The 18,460-nt window shown below is 33.5% G+C and overlaps 1 protein-coding gene across 1 annotated transcript in view; it reads left to right on the top strand.

The window, feature by feature from the left end:
• Positions 1–18,460, top strand: part of LOC129230094 (serine-rich adhesin for platelets-like) — a 53,974-nt gene that overhangs the window by 9,638 nt on the left and 25,876 nt on the right. Inside the window, exons 5-13 of the mRNA XM_054864489.1 lie at positions 1,657–1,791; positions 3,672–3,779; positions 5,482–5,758; positions 8,620–8,806; positions 10,129–10,335; positions 11,452–11,694; positions 13,777–14,050; positions 17,078–17,177; positions 18,090–18,370. Of these exons, the coding sequence (XP_054720464.1) occupies positions 1,657–1,791; positions 3,672–3,779; positions 5,482–5,758; positions 8,620–8,806; positions 10,129–10,335; positions 11,452–11,694; positions 13,777–14,050; positions 17,078–17,177; positions 18,090–18,370 (1,812 nt within the window). The remainder of the gene's footprint in view (positions 1–1,656; positions 1,792–3,671; positions 3,780–5,481; positions 5,759–8,619; positions 8,807–10,128; positions 10,336–11,451; positions 11,695–13,776; positions 14,051–17,077; positions 17,178–18,089; positions 18,371–18,460) is intronic.

Here is an 18,460-nt window from a genome sequence, read left to right as displayed (position 1 = left end):
TGTTCAGTTTTAACAGTCACATTTTTTTTATTAATCACTGCAAAACATTTATGTTTTACATTTTCAAATATTTTGCTTCTCACAACGATTTCTAACATAAAAAGGCACTTTGTGCATAAATTTCACTGAATTATTTCAGAAATAACTTTTTTCTTAGCAATTTTCTGCTGTCCTTATAATTCTGACCACCACTGTAACTTGGATACACTAAATTCATGTGAAATTTTCTGACATTCACATTTTATGTTTTTTTATTTTTGAGATGTTGATCATATGGAATATCGCTTGTAGTCCTTAAGCACTGCTGATGACTAGAGGGCCAATGTGAAAGGCTATGACTAGAGTTGATAAAGTTACTTTGCTCGGATAAATTTTATTCAGCAGCGATGCAACGTTGTTTTCCCTCACCTAATTGGTATTGATAATTGAAAGAACAATAAATGTGGTTTTTTAAAAATATTTTTATTGTTTAAATTGTTACCAGTATCTTTTTTATTGATTGTATGTTCTTTATTATCGTCTTCATCATTATCAAAAATTTTATAATCATCATTATTTACTCATGCTATAACCCTAATAATAAATAACGATGAATATGGCCATGATATTGACAATAATTACTGCTAAATGGCAATAAAAATAACATTTGCTGTAGCAAATATTTTCTCTTTTTTCATAATATCCACCATTTTTGTTTGTGTGTGCATTTTTCTTCCTGAATTTTTACTGCGCCATCAAATTCTGGGGTGGGCCTTTTCTGTCTTAACCTTAAAAATTAACACTCGCACTTAAAAATAACATCCGCAAACGTTTCTACAATTTCCAAACAGAATTGCAATATGTAGCTTTTTATAGGATTTAAAATGTTATAAAACCTAAACGAAATGCATGATGGGTTGTAGTGTTATTGTTAACGCTTTTCAAATTTTTGGTTCTCTCGCTGGATGGACGAGTCTGCTCAAAATGAACGAAGAACTTGGATAGAGCATTTGATAGTTTTAATAAAGGTTCTAGATATCAGAAGTCAAAAAAAAAAAAAGCAGAAGATTTAATAAGATACGGAAGTTTCGAAGTTCATATTGGTAAATGAAAAATAATGTATTTCATCAATTCGGCAACTTGGAGAACAATAATGTTGTCTCAGAAAACCTAAAATTATGTTTTAATAAAATGATTTCATGTAATGTAAGAAAAGTAAGTGCAACTAGTCACAAGTTTTTATTTATTTATTTATATATTTATCTTTAACACGAAGTAGAATGATTAGCTTTAAGCGAAAACAACCAACCTCCAAAATTAGCCAGCCAACACATATGTAACGAAACCGACATAACATAAACCCAAACTAACATCTTTAAAAAAGAAACCTTTTACAATGATGCTCGTCATAAAATTTCAAATCGTTTAAGTGCAAGTCAAAATTATTCATACCATTTATATTTTGACTAATTTCTGTACCAACTTCGGAGATTCCATGTCAGTAGGAAGGCTTATGAATGACAAGATCAGTTTTGCTCTCCATTTTATCATTTATCAAATTTTAAGTTGCCTTAAAGACGTGTAAATGTTACAAATGCGTTTTACCTTTGCAGTATTGGAAGCAACATGCTAAAACCTGTGTGATGACACAAACTAAATTTAATGCTTACTTTTTAGGGGTCATGCTCATGGCCGGACTATATCTCCAATGACGAGTCCTATACGGTGACAACTGACGAACCAAGCTCGCCAGCGGATCTTCAGCACGCTCTCGATAACATTTTACGTAAAAGACGGGAATATATCGATAAAGTAAGTTTAGTTACTAGTTCTTTGCTTCCCGCTCTCTTGGCGGAATATAATTTTAGAAAGCACTCATTCTAAAAATATATTACCACTTTTTGGTTATTTGGCGGTATAACTGAGATTATTAAAAGTAACGAATCATTCAATACAGCTGTTCGCAACTTGGGGGGGGGGGGCACTGGAAAATGAAGAGTAAAACTGAAGACTGTTTACTTAAATTTACAGTCCATTGCAAATATTCTTTACATTATTGAACTTTTTGTACGTTTTGGCAAACTGACTATTGGAAAAGAAACAAACTATAATTTGTATTTAATTATTTGATTAATTTGTTATTTGATTTCATATGTTCTTTCAATAGCATGTTCCAACTGAAATTATTTATCCAATTTTGGTTACAAATTCCCATTGGCTTATTTGTAGTGATCGTATGGTGACACTGAGGGGAAAGTGTGGTCTCATATATTTGACCAAATGATGGGAATAGTGTCTAAAAAGCTGAGAACATTTGATATAACATACCAGTAAATGGCAACTGAATCATGTATTTAGTTCACACTCACATTAAAAATACTCTTTGAATAAAAAACTACAAACAAAAATTAACTTATCAATTACGTTTTTTATCATACAAAAATAATTAAAAATAGTTTTTTTTTATATTGGTGAATTAATTAAGAATAGAAAGAGTTGAAGCTAAAACTGCAGCAAATTCAAACGAAAAGAAAACATTCTTATTTTATTCATTGGCTAAAAAGAGAAGACAAAGAGGGCTCTAAGCGGCCAAGCAGCATCTTGGACGAAGAGAATTTTTGGACGTGGAATTTGGTGACAAAAATTATTCGCCAAAAATGATGCCAGTTTTGTGATATTTTCTTAATTTCTTGCCAAGTTCACAGAACCAGATGTTAAAGCTGGCAAACCAGGAAAAGCAACATACAGGTAATGCTTCAAAAAAGTAAAGTAGTTGAAAATGAAAATTATTGTAATATAAACAGCGAGATTACCACAGCTTAAACAAATAAAATCATAAAGCTAAGACCTATTTGACAAAATTTGTTTGGCCCACATACTCTTAAACAAGCTAAACCTGTTCATCAAAATTCATTTCGAGGAAAATAAGGCTTAAGAACAGCATTTGCTGTAATTTTTACGTTAGTGCATTTCTTGCTTAAATGAGTTTAGAAGTTTTAGTTTTGAGGTATGCTTAGATGTAACACGGATAGTAAACACTCAATTTTAAAGGAAATTTAAAAATTTCTATTGTTTTGATGAAACTAAATTTCAAGTCGAATCATACTTTTAGTAGTTTCACTTAAAACGAGTGAGAATTTTTTTACTTACGATTTGTTTTTCAGTGAATGTTTTCCTTCAGCTTGTATATTTTAAGTAATTTTCTAAAGTTAGTTTCTTTTTCTCTAAAATCGAATTTGAAACTTTGAAAGTATCTTGTAAAATTTAGACGGTTTTGCTTAAAATTTATAATTATGTTACTCTGTTTATTTGCAGTTATTAAACTGCATTGAATCAATTTGTTAACGATTTTTTTTTCTTCTTTTAAATGTCAAAATATCTTAACAGGTGCCGGTAAACTTCCTACTTGACAAGATTTCTCAAAGAATTTTGATTTTGAAAATTGCTACAAATTTCGTGTTTTCTTATGTTTAAATACATAAAAATCCTTTTTTCAAAAACTAGTGAGTGCCAAATTTGCCAAAAGCAGTGAATAAACCTTTATTTTACTGACATTGACTACCAAATAAGTTAAACGTTGAACTTGGTACAAGATCTATGTGTGATTCTGCAAAACTTACTTTGAATATTTTCCTCGCATCCTAACTATTTTTATTTAATTGAAAAGTTTTTTTCATGAAATATTTTTCTAGTATTGTGAAGTGAAAGCGAAGAGTGATTCGAAAGTTGACGACCCTACGTCACCAGACAGTGAATCTTCTAGCAGTATATTCACCGAAAGGGAAACTTCTAGAAGTGAGGTAAGTGTTTTTTTTTTTTTTTTTTTTTTTTTTTTTTTCAGTACGAACTCGGAAAAGAAATTACATTTAACATGGAATCAATCCTTTTTTCCCAATTTTAGAACTTATCTTCCATACACTTCTCAAAAACTATGTTGATGTCTTGTAAGGGAGTTGTTTCCTTCAGCCAAAATTACTACTTAGTCACTGAAGTTGATAGAATGAGCAAAAAAAGAAATAAATAAATAAATAACATGGACCCAGAAAATACTTTCATTTCCCCAACAATTATTTTTTAATTAATTTTTTAAACTGTCAGATTTTTCAAACAAGGCGTGGTCTTTATGACGTCCCAAATGATGAACTTAGGTGCGCATTCCACTGGCGTGCTGAATGCTTACGCTTGCTGTCTACCGCGTTTCCACGTTATGATAATTCAGAAGCACATTGAATATCGCGTTCTACGCTTGCTATCAACTGTATAGTTCCCAGTACACGAGAATGAAGAAGTGAATTAGATATTGCGCTAATGACAGTTCATCATTTGTGATGTCATGCGCAGAAACATAAAAAAATTAAATTAAGTCTGCGCAGCGATTTAAATATTTTTTTAATAGTAAACTTTGCAAATTATTTTAAAAAAATGGTTAAATCCTACGTTTTAAGCATGCTTTTTCAAAAAAAAAAACTAAAACTTTTAAAATTTCGGAAACGACCCCATTACTCACATGAAAAAAATCTCAATATTGTAAATACACAATTTTATTAGAACGATGCACAGCATTAAACTTATAACAATAAATCATCAGTGCACCTCAGAAAGGAAGGAAAGCCTTCAAAAACTGAAAACTGTTTCGCTTTATAAAGGCCCGAAGAGAGGTCAGCGTAGTCGGAAATTAGTGGCACGGCTCGAAACCGAATTATAGTTAAAAAAAAATGAGTTTTATGGGACAGAGGGCCCGGCGACCAAATGAACAAGGGACCCATCTTGGCTCTTGACTGCGTTGATTCTATTTTTCATATTCTAAAAATACTAACATCTTTTACTACTGCCAAAGAATCTTTACAAAATATCAAAAGATTAAATGTAAGCAGACGCTAAATTAAAAAATGTCGCCATTGAGAAATTGTATTCATTTTTTTTATTTCAATGTTCTAATTTTCCGGATTTACCTTGATTTACCAATATTACTTTTTAACAACAGGCAATATTGTTCACTCCTCCACCCCCGTTTCCCCACACACACAAAAAAAAAAAAAAAAAAAAAAAAAAACATCACTGCACGCACTAAACACTTAAACACCAGCAATTTGAAGTTAAAGGGTTCAAAATTAAACTGAAAAGACTTTAGCACTATGAAATGTCTTCCCTAATTCGTTGTCAGAGAGCTCTTCATTTTATGAGAACGTAACAGGATCTTCCTTACATCGTGAACGCATTTACGCCCAACAACCTCAAACTTGTTTTCTATCGGCTTGCGATTTCGAAACCTATTTCCCAAAATTTTATTTCAATGCTCTGCGACCAGTGTATTGTTCCCTTTTGATTTGAGACGTCCAAATACATATAAATGTAATATAAAATTTAAAGTGGTGTCTTTTTTTTTTCGGATCATTGATTTTCATCTCATTTTCAAACAATTAAGTGTTATAGCTTAAACAAAAGATATACAGTAGAATAGAACTGAATCAAAGTATTTATAAAATGATTGTTTGACCACAGGTGTCCACCAGTAGTTCCAACCGAGTGGCAAAGAGTGAAACAGAAGAAGATGAAAGTTCCGATTACGTCACTGCCACAGATCACTCTCCCTACTCACCCCACCAAATCGTCTGCAGGAAAAAGCCCGGTGCCCAGCAAGAAGAAGACGATGTGCCTACTTCTTTTGAAAGTTTTAGTTCACCATCAAAAAGCAGCAATCATCTTCAAGTGAAATCACCCAATTCTTCACCATCACAACTCCCATTGGATACATCATCTGGGCGTGAACACAAGGATGGTAAGAATACTTGAATAATTTCATTCCTTTTTCCCGTAAGTCTTATTAGTCTAGAAACGCGCCATGTGTTAACATTCAGCAATAACAATATATTTCAGTGGTTCTATTACAGTTTATTTTCTATTAATTTTAAAATGCGAAATATACAGTGACTCCCAAAAGTGTTCGCACACCTTGAAATTTTGTAGTAAAACCAAAATAACGCAAAACTGAATTCGAATATGAAGTACAATTTTTTTTTTTCACACCATTCCTATGCCATTCTGAATAAAACCCAGTAGTTTTTTCTTTCAAAATATTGCCAGATTTTATTTTTGAAATTTGTCAAAAAAACGAAGAGACACAGAAAAGATACTAAACAAAAGTCATCGTACACTGAAATATTTTCGAATAAATTCATAATTAAAATCATTATATGTGGTTTTTTTATTATTTTTGCATTGCAATGATACAATAAAGTCATTTGCCTTTAATTTTTTGTTTATTTATCCCCTAGTATTCTGCTTATTATTTTTAAATGGCAGGTATGCGTAGAAAACAACAAACACGATTCGAAATTTGATATTTTCCCCCCTCATAGTAGCCGTAAATTGGTTTGAAATGTCTCTAAATTGGTTAATTTATACCATTCTATAGTGAAGGGCTTGATAAAAAGCTTTTAAGACAAGAATCGGATCGAAAACAAGGTAAGAAAAGGTCAACTGGCAAAGTTAACAAAGCGTAATCGCAGGTTTACAGTTAAAACAACATGAAAAATACACATTTCAGAACTGAAAAAGTTTCTGCAGAATTGAATGAAACATCTTACGCTTAATTTTTACCTAAAATTGTTCGCCAAGGTTTCTGATTAGCTGGATTAAAAGGTACCTCTTCCCGCAGAAATTTTCTTGTTCGTGCAAAAAACAGTAAGTTTACGCTTCCCGTCGTAAAATCAATGATAAATAAGCTCAAAACGTTCTGGAACAACATCTTACTTATAGATGAAAATAAGTTTACCATTTTGGGTTAAATTGTTGTATAATTGTAAATGGAAGAAAAAAATGAGGAATTTAATCTTAAGAACTTAGTTGGATCAGTTAATTAGGACGGTGAAGGTGTTCTTGTGTGAGGGTGCATCTCACCATCAGGACTTGAAAATATGAATTTTTTTGGCGAAGTAATGAATTATGCTGTTCATTTAAATATTTTTAAAAAACAATATTTAACTATTAGCTCAAAATTTGATAATCGGAAATAACTTTGTTTTTTATCAAGATAACGATAAGAAGCACACGTTCGCGTTTAGTGCCTCAAAATTTGTCCTTAAGCTTAGAAATATCTCCTCAATCGCAAGATTTAAACTTAATGGAACATATTTGGAGATATCTGGTGGCTAGATTACGAAAATACACAATTGAAACGAAAAGCGAACTAGAAACAGTAAGACTCGTAGTGCGGCTGAACACTTAATCAGAAATTGCACAAAAAAAAGAAAGAAAAAACAATGAAATCTATTCCCAGACGTTTAAAAGCTGTTGTTGTTACTGCATGATATTCTACTAAATAATAACTTAGTAAAAAGTTAGATTATTTACTAAAGTTTTGACATTTTTTCAAAGTGTACGAAGACTTTTGTGAGATAAAATTGCCGGCACTTTTTGGCTCTTGATTTTTAAAAAATTAAGTTTTAATGCTATTTAAAATTTTTATGTAGATTTGTTAAAAATAGATCATAGATCTTATAATAAAATACCTACTCCGAAATATTAATTCTAACCAATGGATAAGGGCTTATTTCATTGAAAGTCGTAGGTGTACGAACACTTTTGGGAGCCACTGTAGACGTCTCTTACTCGAGCTAAAAACGCATAAGTGCAAGCATCTTTCAATACGTTGCACTGTAAAATCAATTCAGAAACGTTCCTGGAAAATACTGGGCAGCTAATGTGTCCAGTTTATTCCAGAAACATATCTTGCAAAAAACAGGAACGTTTTCTGCTAAAACTCAGTAACCTTCCTTAAAATATCCTGGAATCTTTCCTGAAGAATTCGGAAATCTCCTCGATTAAAGTCAGTCACATCTCTGTAACCTCCAGAGAAAACTTAAGTAGGTTTAAAATAATAGCCTGGGATCGTCCTGATTTACAAAGAAAGCTCTAAAAGCATTATTAAAACCATGTCCTAAGCTAAGACAGATTGCCTGCAATTCTTGCAAAGCTGCGGAATCCAGAGACTTATTTGATATCATCGGGAGCTTATTCAATCTGGAAGGGCCGTAACTGAACTGAAGTCGACATTAAATAAATATGCTCAATTAATTTTTAAACTGGTAGCTAGAACTATTTTTCATTACAGTGAAAAGTCTGCATTTGTGAAACTTGAAGCAATTCATTAAACTTTTTGACAAAGATACTTGATTTGTACAGGAAATGAATAAAAATCCCGCAAGGCTCAACGGAAATAATCACTGACATTTCAGGATGTTTTTGCAGTATGTGTGACCGACTTTACCGGGTTCACGTTCAGAAATATTAAGTTTAGAAAAAAAGTGAACGCTAGACAAACATAAAATCTAACGAGAGAAATAGCAACTACAGTCAAGCCTGCTTATTAGAATATCGGTTAAAAGAATATCCCGCTTAATGCAATACATTTTCAAAGCACCAAGCCGTTGTAATTTGGTATTTTGATCAAGGTTAATGGAATATCTCGCTTGTTAACTAATTTTTCGTGGCAAATTTCCTATTCTATTAAGCGGGTTCGATTGTACTGAAATGAGTATGTTTTTATGCCTATTGCAGTACATGGTGTAGATCTGTAAATATATTAACTTTTATAAAATAAATTTAAAAAAGTTCTAACTAAACCCTTTTTTCCCCCAGAAAATGCTGAAACGGACCAAAGACTTTCTCCTTCTGCTAGAGGTTCGGGAGAAGCAGACGATAGCATTTACTTTTCTGTTGCTCTTCCTCCAGACGATCTGGAATCCTCAGATGAATCTACTAAAAAAGAAACTCCGCCCACTACACCTTCTACAGAATCAGAAGAAGGAATTACACCCTTCCAGAGGTAAAAATTTTTGGATATAGTTTAGTCTTTTTTTTGAGTTTGAGTTTGACAATTTTCGGATCTGCTTAACAATGATTTTTTTCTGATTTTTAAACATGTTTCTCATTACTTTTTCTGGCTATGAAAATTTTCGGATTTGTTTGACGATATTTTTTCTGAGTGAAACAATTTTCGGATATTGTTCACAATATTTTTTCCTGATTATGACAAGTTTCGAAAATGGTTAACAACGCCTATTTTCCGATGGTGACAGTTTTCAAGAAAAATTAACAATACTTTTTTCTGATTATGAGAATTTTTGTACATCGTTAACAATTTTCTCTCTTATTATGACATAACCATGTGCTTACCATAGAAGTAATTTTGCAAAATTCAAGATTTTTACGGAGTATAACGCGTGCATATATTTATTTTACTAATGTATGAGAAACTCGTATGAAACATAACCTCTAAATATTCCTCTTCAAACCATTAGAAGGATTTATTTGTGTGAGACCAATTTTTCAACACCTTAAAGTGCATGTAGTTTGGAAAATGAGTCTAACTTGAAAGGTAAAAGGGCACTTGAAATAAACTTAAATATATATCAATGATTTTCAATCATCTACTTGAAGTAGCTCTTTATTGCGCCTCGAGATTACTTAAATGTGCTGCTATTATGTTTTCGTATTATTTTTATTTGCTGTTTTCTTGAAAACTTTGATAACTTGTTCTATCAAATGAAGTTTTATATTTTAAAAAAAGTATGAGGATGCTTACGTAGATACAATTTTAATTAAATTGTAATTTTTTTAAGTATTGTTTATAGTTAATTTGTTGTTTTATTTGTTGGTTAAATTATTTGTTTGTTTATTTCTTTATTCATTTATTTATTTATTTATTTATTGTTTATGCATATACTTGTTTATTTATCTGTTCATTTAAGTATGTATTTATTGGTTTATTTTTTCATTAATCACTTATTTTTTTTCATTTTTGCATCACATTATGTTTAGGTATTCAACCTTAGTTCGATGCCGTGTAACAGAATTCTCACGAAGAAACCAATAGCTAGAAGTTAGAATATAAATCACGATATTAAGTTCTAAACTCAGAAATTCATTCCCAACACGAAACCATGTGCCGATCACCAAAATAAATGTTAAAAATCAGCACACATGTCAGTTGAGCAAATGATTACAAATTTCTACCAAACTATGCTTTCAAATTCATTCACTTCACGCATACCAGACTCCTGAGAAGTAAGTACAGTTTGAGTTTATCTCTAAATTTGCTGCGAAATAAAGACGATACGTTCTGAAAAATAGTTCTCTTTGCAGTAGGTCCCACTACGGTACAAGTGGTACTCCGGATTCCGATCGAACGAGTGACATCACCCCCGTCTTCGACCCCTCTCCGGAACCCTTGTCCAGCCTTCAAGAGCCACAGACAGTCATCGAAATAAAGAGCGAAGCCACTTCGGAGGAAATCCTCTCCACTGGAAATGATTACGATTACGATGAAATGGATCGGATAGATGACGAAGATAGGTATATTTAATGCTTTTAGAGAATAACTTTTTATCCGTTTCTTTTGGTGGTTGGATACATTTGAAAAGAACACTAAAAATGTTTCTTTAAATTTTACAGCAAAAGTACTTTGTGCCGTAAATTCTATTTTACTGTAAAATTTTAAAGGTTAAAAAACAAGAATGCTGTGAGTAGTTGCGCCAATTTAAAAGAAAAAATACAATTAACGGGACTGGAACCAGCTTTCTCGTTGTTCGTTTAACAACACACTAACCCTGTACGGAATAGGTATTTTACATTAAGTGCATTGCACTTAGTGTCAAACACCCATCATTGAGAAGAAGTAGGAAACACATGCATACACGTGTTTCAGAGTTAGAAGAACTACTTTTTCTTTTTTTTAATATGAAAACGTATTTTCAGGAAGCTTAATCATAATCTCATAACACTTCTGATAGAAAATGTGACTCTTAATAGCCCCGAAAAACACACACACACGCGCGCGCGTGCAACGTACTTCTTAGCGATTTTTGTGGCATAACTTTTAGTCTTTAAAATTTTGTCCCCTGTATTTTCTTATGTGGTTGATTTTAGTATTTTGCCATTAATTTATACGCAAAACCCATCATGGGAAAAATCAGGAAACTGAATGCTTTCTTCACATTTGTTTGGACTTATGATTTTCAAGAACTGACAAGCTTTATTATTTATTATATTTATATTATTTATTTACTTATTTTTAACTAGCCATCTTCATGTTATTTTGGCTTTTCAGCGATACGTCCTATCTAGTGTTTAGACAAATTATTTTAATTTCAACAGTTTTCCGAAAGTTAGAAAACAAAATTATAGTGATAAAATGCTTTTTTGAATCTTCCGTCAGTTTAAGCGTGCTATTCCGGCTTCAGAAGATATAGGATCGTTTCCGTTGTTGGACGTCTTGAAAATTTTTGATTTTGAATAACGGACATGCTTTCTTTTTTATCAACCAGGTTCTTTTACATTTGATTTCGCTCACATTAAGACATCCCATGTGGTGTTTAGGCAAACTATTTTACGTAACTTATATGTCAATAACATAGAAGAAAAACAATGATTTTATTTTAACTAACTTCCATATTTCTACATTTTCTACAGTTTTCCGAAAGCTGGAGAAGAAAATCGCAGTGATAAAGCTTTTTCTGAATCTTCCGAGAGCTCAAGCGTACTGTCCGGGCTTCAGGACATGGAGTCCGTGACGTCCCTGGGCATGGACACCATCTCTCGATTGCAAATCGGATCGTTTCCGTTATTGGATATCAGGAAAACAGCAGATGAACTTTCAACGGTGTCAGAGGTATCTGAAGAAAGCAGTAAAAGCAGGGTGGTTCGAGTTAGAAGGTTAGTCAATTGCTGCTTTCACAAAAAAATTAATATAACCTTAAAGTATTTTAATTCTTAGAGCTTATTCAATTGCAACATATTGACAATCACAGAGGAGAAAATAGATTTACAGCTTTTAAAAAGATTTAAACATTAATTCAAGTTGTGATTATACACTGTTTATGAGACAGTGAGAAGTAAAGAGATGTAAATGAACGTTCTAAAATTTCGAGCGAAACACGTTTTAATTTCAGTTCTTAGGTAGGTTTTCATTGAAATGTGTTTCTAAATCATGTGGTACAACAGCATCTACCAATCATCTACCAGGGTTACTAGTATCATCTTTTACCAGAAAACTCTTTATAGTAGGAGACTTTCACCTACCATATACGCTGTGAGAAAAGCAAGCGGTTTTTTTTTTAATCACGAAGTAAAACGATTACAAGCAGAAACAATCATCTTCCAAAATTGGTCAGCACGTCATCAGTAACACATATCGTACGAAGACCGACATAACAAAAACCAAAACCAACATCTTTAAAAAAAAAAAAAACTTTCACAGTAATGGACGTCATAAAATTTGAAATCGCTTTAATGCAGTGGACTAATTTCCGTAGCAAGAAAATACCGCAACAGTTGGAGGAATGGGGAATGACATGATCAGTTGAGCCAGTGAGGGATAAAGGGGTGTGAGTTGATTTTTTTCAAGTTTCGACTCCAATGCATTTTAAGTGCAGATCCTAGGTAGGCTTTCATTGAAATTTTTTGATAAATCATGCTGTATAGCAGCGCCCACCAGAGATATCTTCTCTTGACCTAAAACAGAGGAGAGGTTCTCCTACCAGTGTTGTTGTTGCATGCCCCCATGGTCAGCAGTGCTAGACCAGGTCTATGAGTTTGTTTATCCTCAAGCAATCCAACACCGTCACTGGTATATCAGTCAAATCCCTCCTGGAGAGTCCCAGGTACGACAGTATATGGTCAGCCAAAGCCTGCTCAACAGAACACTTGGAACAAGTTGTTCTGGTTGGAGAACTCTGGTGGCCAAATTTTTAATTTTAGCACTTACATCAGTTTGCTTCTCAATGCATCATATGACTTCAGGAGAGAGGCAAAGGTAGTTAATTGTATTAAATATTTTTCTGAAATAACGATAAAAATTAACTATAAAAAAGCGCAACAGACTAACAGAAACTACCATTGTTTTTACATGCCTTTATATTTATACCTATTATGTATAAGACAGCTGGTAAATCTCTATGAAGACAGTATATTTTATGCAAAAGACGCTTTGAAATTCTTAAAGTGCAGTATAGTAGGGGAGTGTGGGGAAACGTGAAATAGTTAAGATAACTTACCTTAAATTACCTTTTCAGAATGGACAAATTGGAAATCTGTTTTGAAAGTTGCAGTACATAAAGAAAGAAGAATATATTTTATAATAAAATTTGCATTGAAACATTATTTTTCATTTTCTGCTGTAAATTTGTTCCAATCACACTGTGCATGCAGTACAAAAAGAAAAAAAAAACATGCTGTGTTTTTGATAAGCATGGTCGTTCTTACTGAAAGTTTAACTTTTCGCCATGACAAAAAAGTGAATTTAAATTTGTCACGAGTGATTAATAATATTTTGTGTTAGAGACAATTTATTTCAATTTAAATACTTTATGTCAGCCAGTAAAGTAGAAGCAAAACTTCCTATGACACGCGCTGCCCCGCGAAAGGGCATAAGCTGTTGAGAAAAAAATGGACGCGGTAAAAAAAAAATCTAACTATATATTTGAAATCAACATGCTTGTTTTGCTCTAGAACAGCTCAAAAATAGAACTCAACAGCAATTGTGTTGTAAATTGTGTAACACAGGTGTAACTATCCCATTACAGTTAAATTCCATAACAGCGAACCTCAAGGGACCACAAATTTTGTTCGTAGTAACAGGGATTTCGTTGCAACTCAAATACTGACTGAACTCAACATTTATTTCGTTATAATGGATATTTCGTTGTATAGGTATTCATTGTTGTGAAGTTTTACTATATTACCGCATACTGCTTGATGCTGAATGGCTTGTTCTCTCTCCATCTCTCTCTGCCGTAGAAAGAAGTCGGAACGTAAGGTTTCAGAAGGTTCTTCGTTCTCCGAAGAGCCTCCTTTCGAATCATCAAGAGGGGCGTTCCTATCCAAGGGTCGATCTTCATCTTCGGAATACATTCCCTCTGAGACACCAACACCTGACAGTACAACATCTGGGAGCTTCGTTCTTGATAACGGATCCTTTACGGAAAATGGATCCTACAACAGCTTATCGAATCACGATGAAAAGGGAAATGAATCATCTTATGCCGGTGCTGAAGATGTGCGTGGGAAAGAAGTAAGTGAAGTTCAGAGCTGTGATTCATTTTATTTTCCTTCATTTGTTGGGGAAAGGGTTGGGAAAAGGTTTATTTTGTTATGAGTTCATTGGAATCGAGAATGCGCAAAGCGTAAAAAAACATTTAAAGAAATATACAACAAATACGATTTATGTAACAAAAATGAGTCTTTCAATTCTACAGGCGACATTACTCTTGCTTGCATTGGGAATATTTCACAACACATTACGTTTGTTCCCTCAAATTTCAAGTTTTTGGTATACTTCTGCGTAGTGGAAATATTTCATTTAGAACTGTTTGATGATGCGAAAGACCGTATCCATAAGCAGGAAAAGCGCCTGAGAATACTTGATACGTGATGACCGTATCCATGAGTAGGGAAATTGTCTAATGATACATGATGACCGTATCCATGAGTAGGGAAATTGTCTAATGATACATGATGACCGTATCCATGAGTAGGGACAGGGCCCGATCAAGCCAAACCGCTGCCCAGGTCCTGAGAAGATGTTGGTGCCCCCCCCCCATGAGAAAATCCGCACAATTTTAAAGTCAATGTTTCATACTAGAAACCTAATTACTAGAAACTACACTTTAAAGGAACATTACTACATTTTAAAGGAAATCTGGTATTTGAATACCAAACACTTGATAGTCAAAACTAATCACAGTTAAAATTGCCTCTTAAGGCGAAAAAGAGTTAAAAAACAATTTAAAACTGCAAAAAAAAAAAAAAAAGAAAATCTTACTAATTCTGACATCAAGCTTTAAAAAAGCTTCTTTCTGGCTTTAATAGAGGCAAATGTGTCGATCAAATAATTGAAATCTATGTTTGATGTCACAGAATTTTCAATGGTCAATAAGGAATACACCTGTAAATTATCTTGAGAAACGCAGCTTCTCAAGTGATTTTTTATTATTTTCAAAAATGAAAAGGAACGTTCACTGGAACAGCTGCTGATAGGCAAGGTAAGAAGAAGCTGCAGGGGTGAATCCTCATTCGGAAATGTATGCATAATGTTTAGTGATCTTATCCTTTTAAAACATTCTCCAGGAGAAGGGTTACCTTTTGCAAAAATTTGAAAGTGTGTTAATTCTTCTGGAAAATGTTCATCTATGTCATCCCAGGAATTATTTTGAAATTCCATAGCTAAGGGACAACGACTTCTTTACGCGAAATGGTTTTAACTTTATGAGGTTTTTGAGCTGATTTTTAAAAAAAATTTGAGCCTCCTCTCCCTTAAAGTTGAGAAAAAGTAAAATGAGCTTTAAAAAAAAGGAAGTAAGTGAATTTAGGCTAGGCTATTTTGGTGCCCCTAAATTTGTGGTGCCCAGGTCCGCGGACCTGCCGGACCGTGCGTTAATCAGGCCCTGAGTAGGGAAATTGTCTAATGATACATGATGACCATATCCATGAGTAGGGAAATTGTCTAATGATACATGATAACCGTATCCATGAGTAGAGAAAGCATCTGATGATCCACAATATGTGATGACGGTATTCACAAGTAGAGAAAATGTAAAACTACGTCTCCAGTTTGCGTTTGTCATGTAAGCATTAAAAATGATGGTATGATGTAATAAGATATGTTTTGTAACTGATATAAATGGTGCAGGCATAAAGTTTCTGGATTACTTTTTAACTCTAAAGATAATTGTAGTTCAAGTAATTTTCTACCTTTTTTATAATTCTGAAAAATACAGCAAACCCAAAATTAGTTAGTTTAAGTAAGAGTTGAGTCTTACTTAAACTCATTCCGGAACCTAAATATACTAAACCAATCAATTCGCATGGGAATGCTGAAAAGAAGTAATACTAACAAATGTTGTTATTAAACGAATTAAAAAAAGAGAGTTGAAAATATTTTTCGATAAAGCATCTGGAAACGGATAAAGTTAATTTTACATTTTTTTAGTAATCACAAATTGCTTATTGCTCTCACTTGACCGTAGTTGATTTCCTTTGATTTTATTCTTGCTATGCTTATAATACAAACTCCTCTGTTCCACAAGCTTCCACTATCATATCTCTCCTCTTTGTTGGTCTTGTCTTTGTCCCCTGGGACGACTTTATTTATACCCGACCCTCTTGACTGTACACAAAAACAGCATCCAGCGCCTAACATCTAGCATCCAGCCCCTGCCATTTATTTAAATTTTGACATCTTGAATTCAAATGATGTTTTTCGCAATTATGATCACGATAGAAGCCATTTGTAGAAACAAGAACCCCAACGACTATGGTCCTATCGCACTTCATGATTGCGAAAAAACACGTAATTTGAATTAAAGGCGTCAAAACTCAAATTAATGCCAGGATCTGGATGCTACACTCATCGAAAGATATTTCCAACCAATGAATTAGAAACCCAAGATCAATACCTTATTGGACCACCTTTTGCATGGATAACTGCTCTGAATCTCTTGGGCATCGAGTCTACAATCTCCTGGAGTGCATTTATATCCAGAAAACACCATGCATTGGCTATGCAGCGTTTTAGATCTTGTAAATTAGATGGAAGAGGAGAGTGCTGTTGGTAACGTCTTTCCACCGTGTCTCACACATTTTCTATGAGGTTAAGATTCGGGCTATGTAGTGGTCAGGGAAGGTGTTGGAAGTTAGACTGATGCTTAGCGAACCAATTTTCAACACTACTGGCACGATGTATAGTTGCATTATCGTCCATGAAGTATACCGTTGCTATCAGGATAAGACTACCACATTGCAGGGGGAAGTTGATCTGCCAGTATATCTAGGTATCGCATGGCTGTTTATTTACTCTCGAGGAATACCAGGACACTACTTCCATGCCAGTAGAACATGCTCCATATCATGATATTCCCTACAGACCCTTGCAGAGTGTGAGTAAGGCAAGAAGTTTATCTCAAAGGTTTCTAATTCATTGGCCGGTGAGTGTATATGTTGTGTACTTGATTCTGCATGTTGTGTGCTGGTTATTCTTTCTTTATGTTCAGTAAAACTGACAGAAGTATAATTGGCTTTCAATTTTACCTGTATTTTTTAGAGTGATCAGAAGACTAAGACTGAGAGTGAGTCAGCGAGTGAAAGTTACAAAGAAAGCAAATCGTACAGAACGCCCACCGACGATGACACGATAGAGAAACGTATGTAAAGATGATTTTTATACAATATTTTCTACAAATATTTTTCATAAAATAACCTAGATTTAAACTATTAAAAAGAACCGATTCAAGCATGCTTTATTGAAAATTTTAAGATTCAAATGTAACAAGAGAGTTTGAATTCTTCAAATTGTGTAATTAAAATAAGTAGTTAACTCTGTATTTTTTATGAGGGCGTCATTTTATTTAGGAAAATCATAAGCTTGAAAAAATAACTCGACCACAAGAAATGTGACATTAGTACGACCAATATTCAGTAAGATATGAAACACATTAAGTGAACTAACCATTTCACACTCGTATTCATTTCCATCTTTTGGGGGGAAATATAGCGGCTAACAAGAGTTTAAAAATATTTTTTTTAAATAATGTTTGTTTTTTCCAATTGCACAAGCCTTTTTGGTGTGATTTCACGTATCATAGCAAAACATTTGTATTTATTTTTCAATAGCAATGGAATCTTGAAATATATACATATTTTTTTTAATTCGACAACATGTCATTCTTCTGAAAAGGCGACAGGTTTCTATTCCATCTTCTACACGGTCCCTAATTATTTCGAACTGGGATATCTCCTTGAATATTGGTCGCAAATGTTTCTAATATTTTAAATTGTTATTATTTTTAGAAGACTATTACCCTAAATGCAATGTAGGAGACTTGGATACTATATAAAAAATAGGTTTCAGATTTTTTACCAGTTTATCTTTTTTTGTTTCAAACTTTTATATCTTGCCTCTTATTGTTGAATATTTTTGCAATTGAAAATATGTGTCAAGCACTAACGGGTACGGAAATGGAGGTCTTGCGGATTAAACAGGTACACGCTGTGTAGAAAACTATGCGTAAATACGGTGCTTTGACAATAATTCATTAAAAACATATTCATTTCAGCTTGCCGAAGTGACATCGATCGACAAATCACGTCATCCCCAATCAACAGCGACCAGTCTGACAAAATGGTTGCCTCATCTACACTATCCTCATCGTCATCCATGAGTCATAAGGTGCTCAAAACTTCCGATGCTTCTTGGGAAAGGAGGAGGAGTCCCAACCTATCTGCCTGGTGCAGTGAAGGAGCCATTCCTAAACAAAGGCACCCGGAAGAGGGCAGGAGGAGGAAAGATCGGGCTAGAAACCGATCCGAGCCCCGGGAGCATATTGCTGCTTTACAGGTAATTACCACAATTGTCCTTCAACTCTGCAATCAATTTAGTGTCAAAAAACCATGTACGTCTATGTCCGGTAACAAGACAAAAACTGTA

Source organism: Uloborus diversus, chromosome 9 (genome assembly GCF_026930045.1).
Source record: "Uloborus diversus isolate 005 chromosome 9, Udiv.v.3.1, whole genome shotgun sequence".
NCBI lineage: Eukaryota > Metazoa > Arthropoda > Arachnida > Araneae > Uloboridae > Uloborus > Uloborus diversus.
The sequence above is the reverse complement of the archived record's forward strand: the minus strand, read 5'-3'. Positions and strand labels throughout refer to the sequence as shown.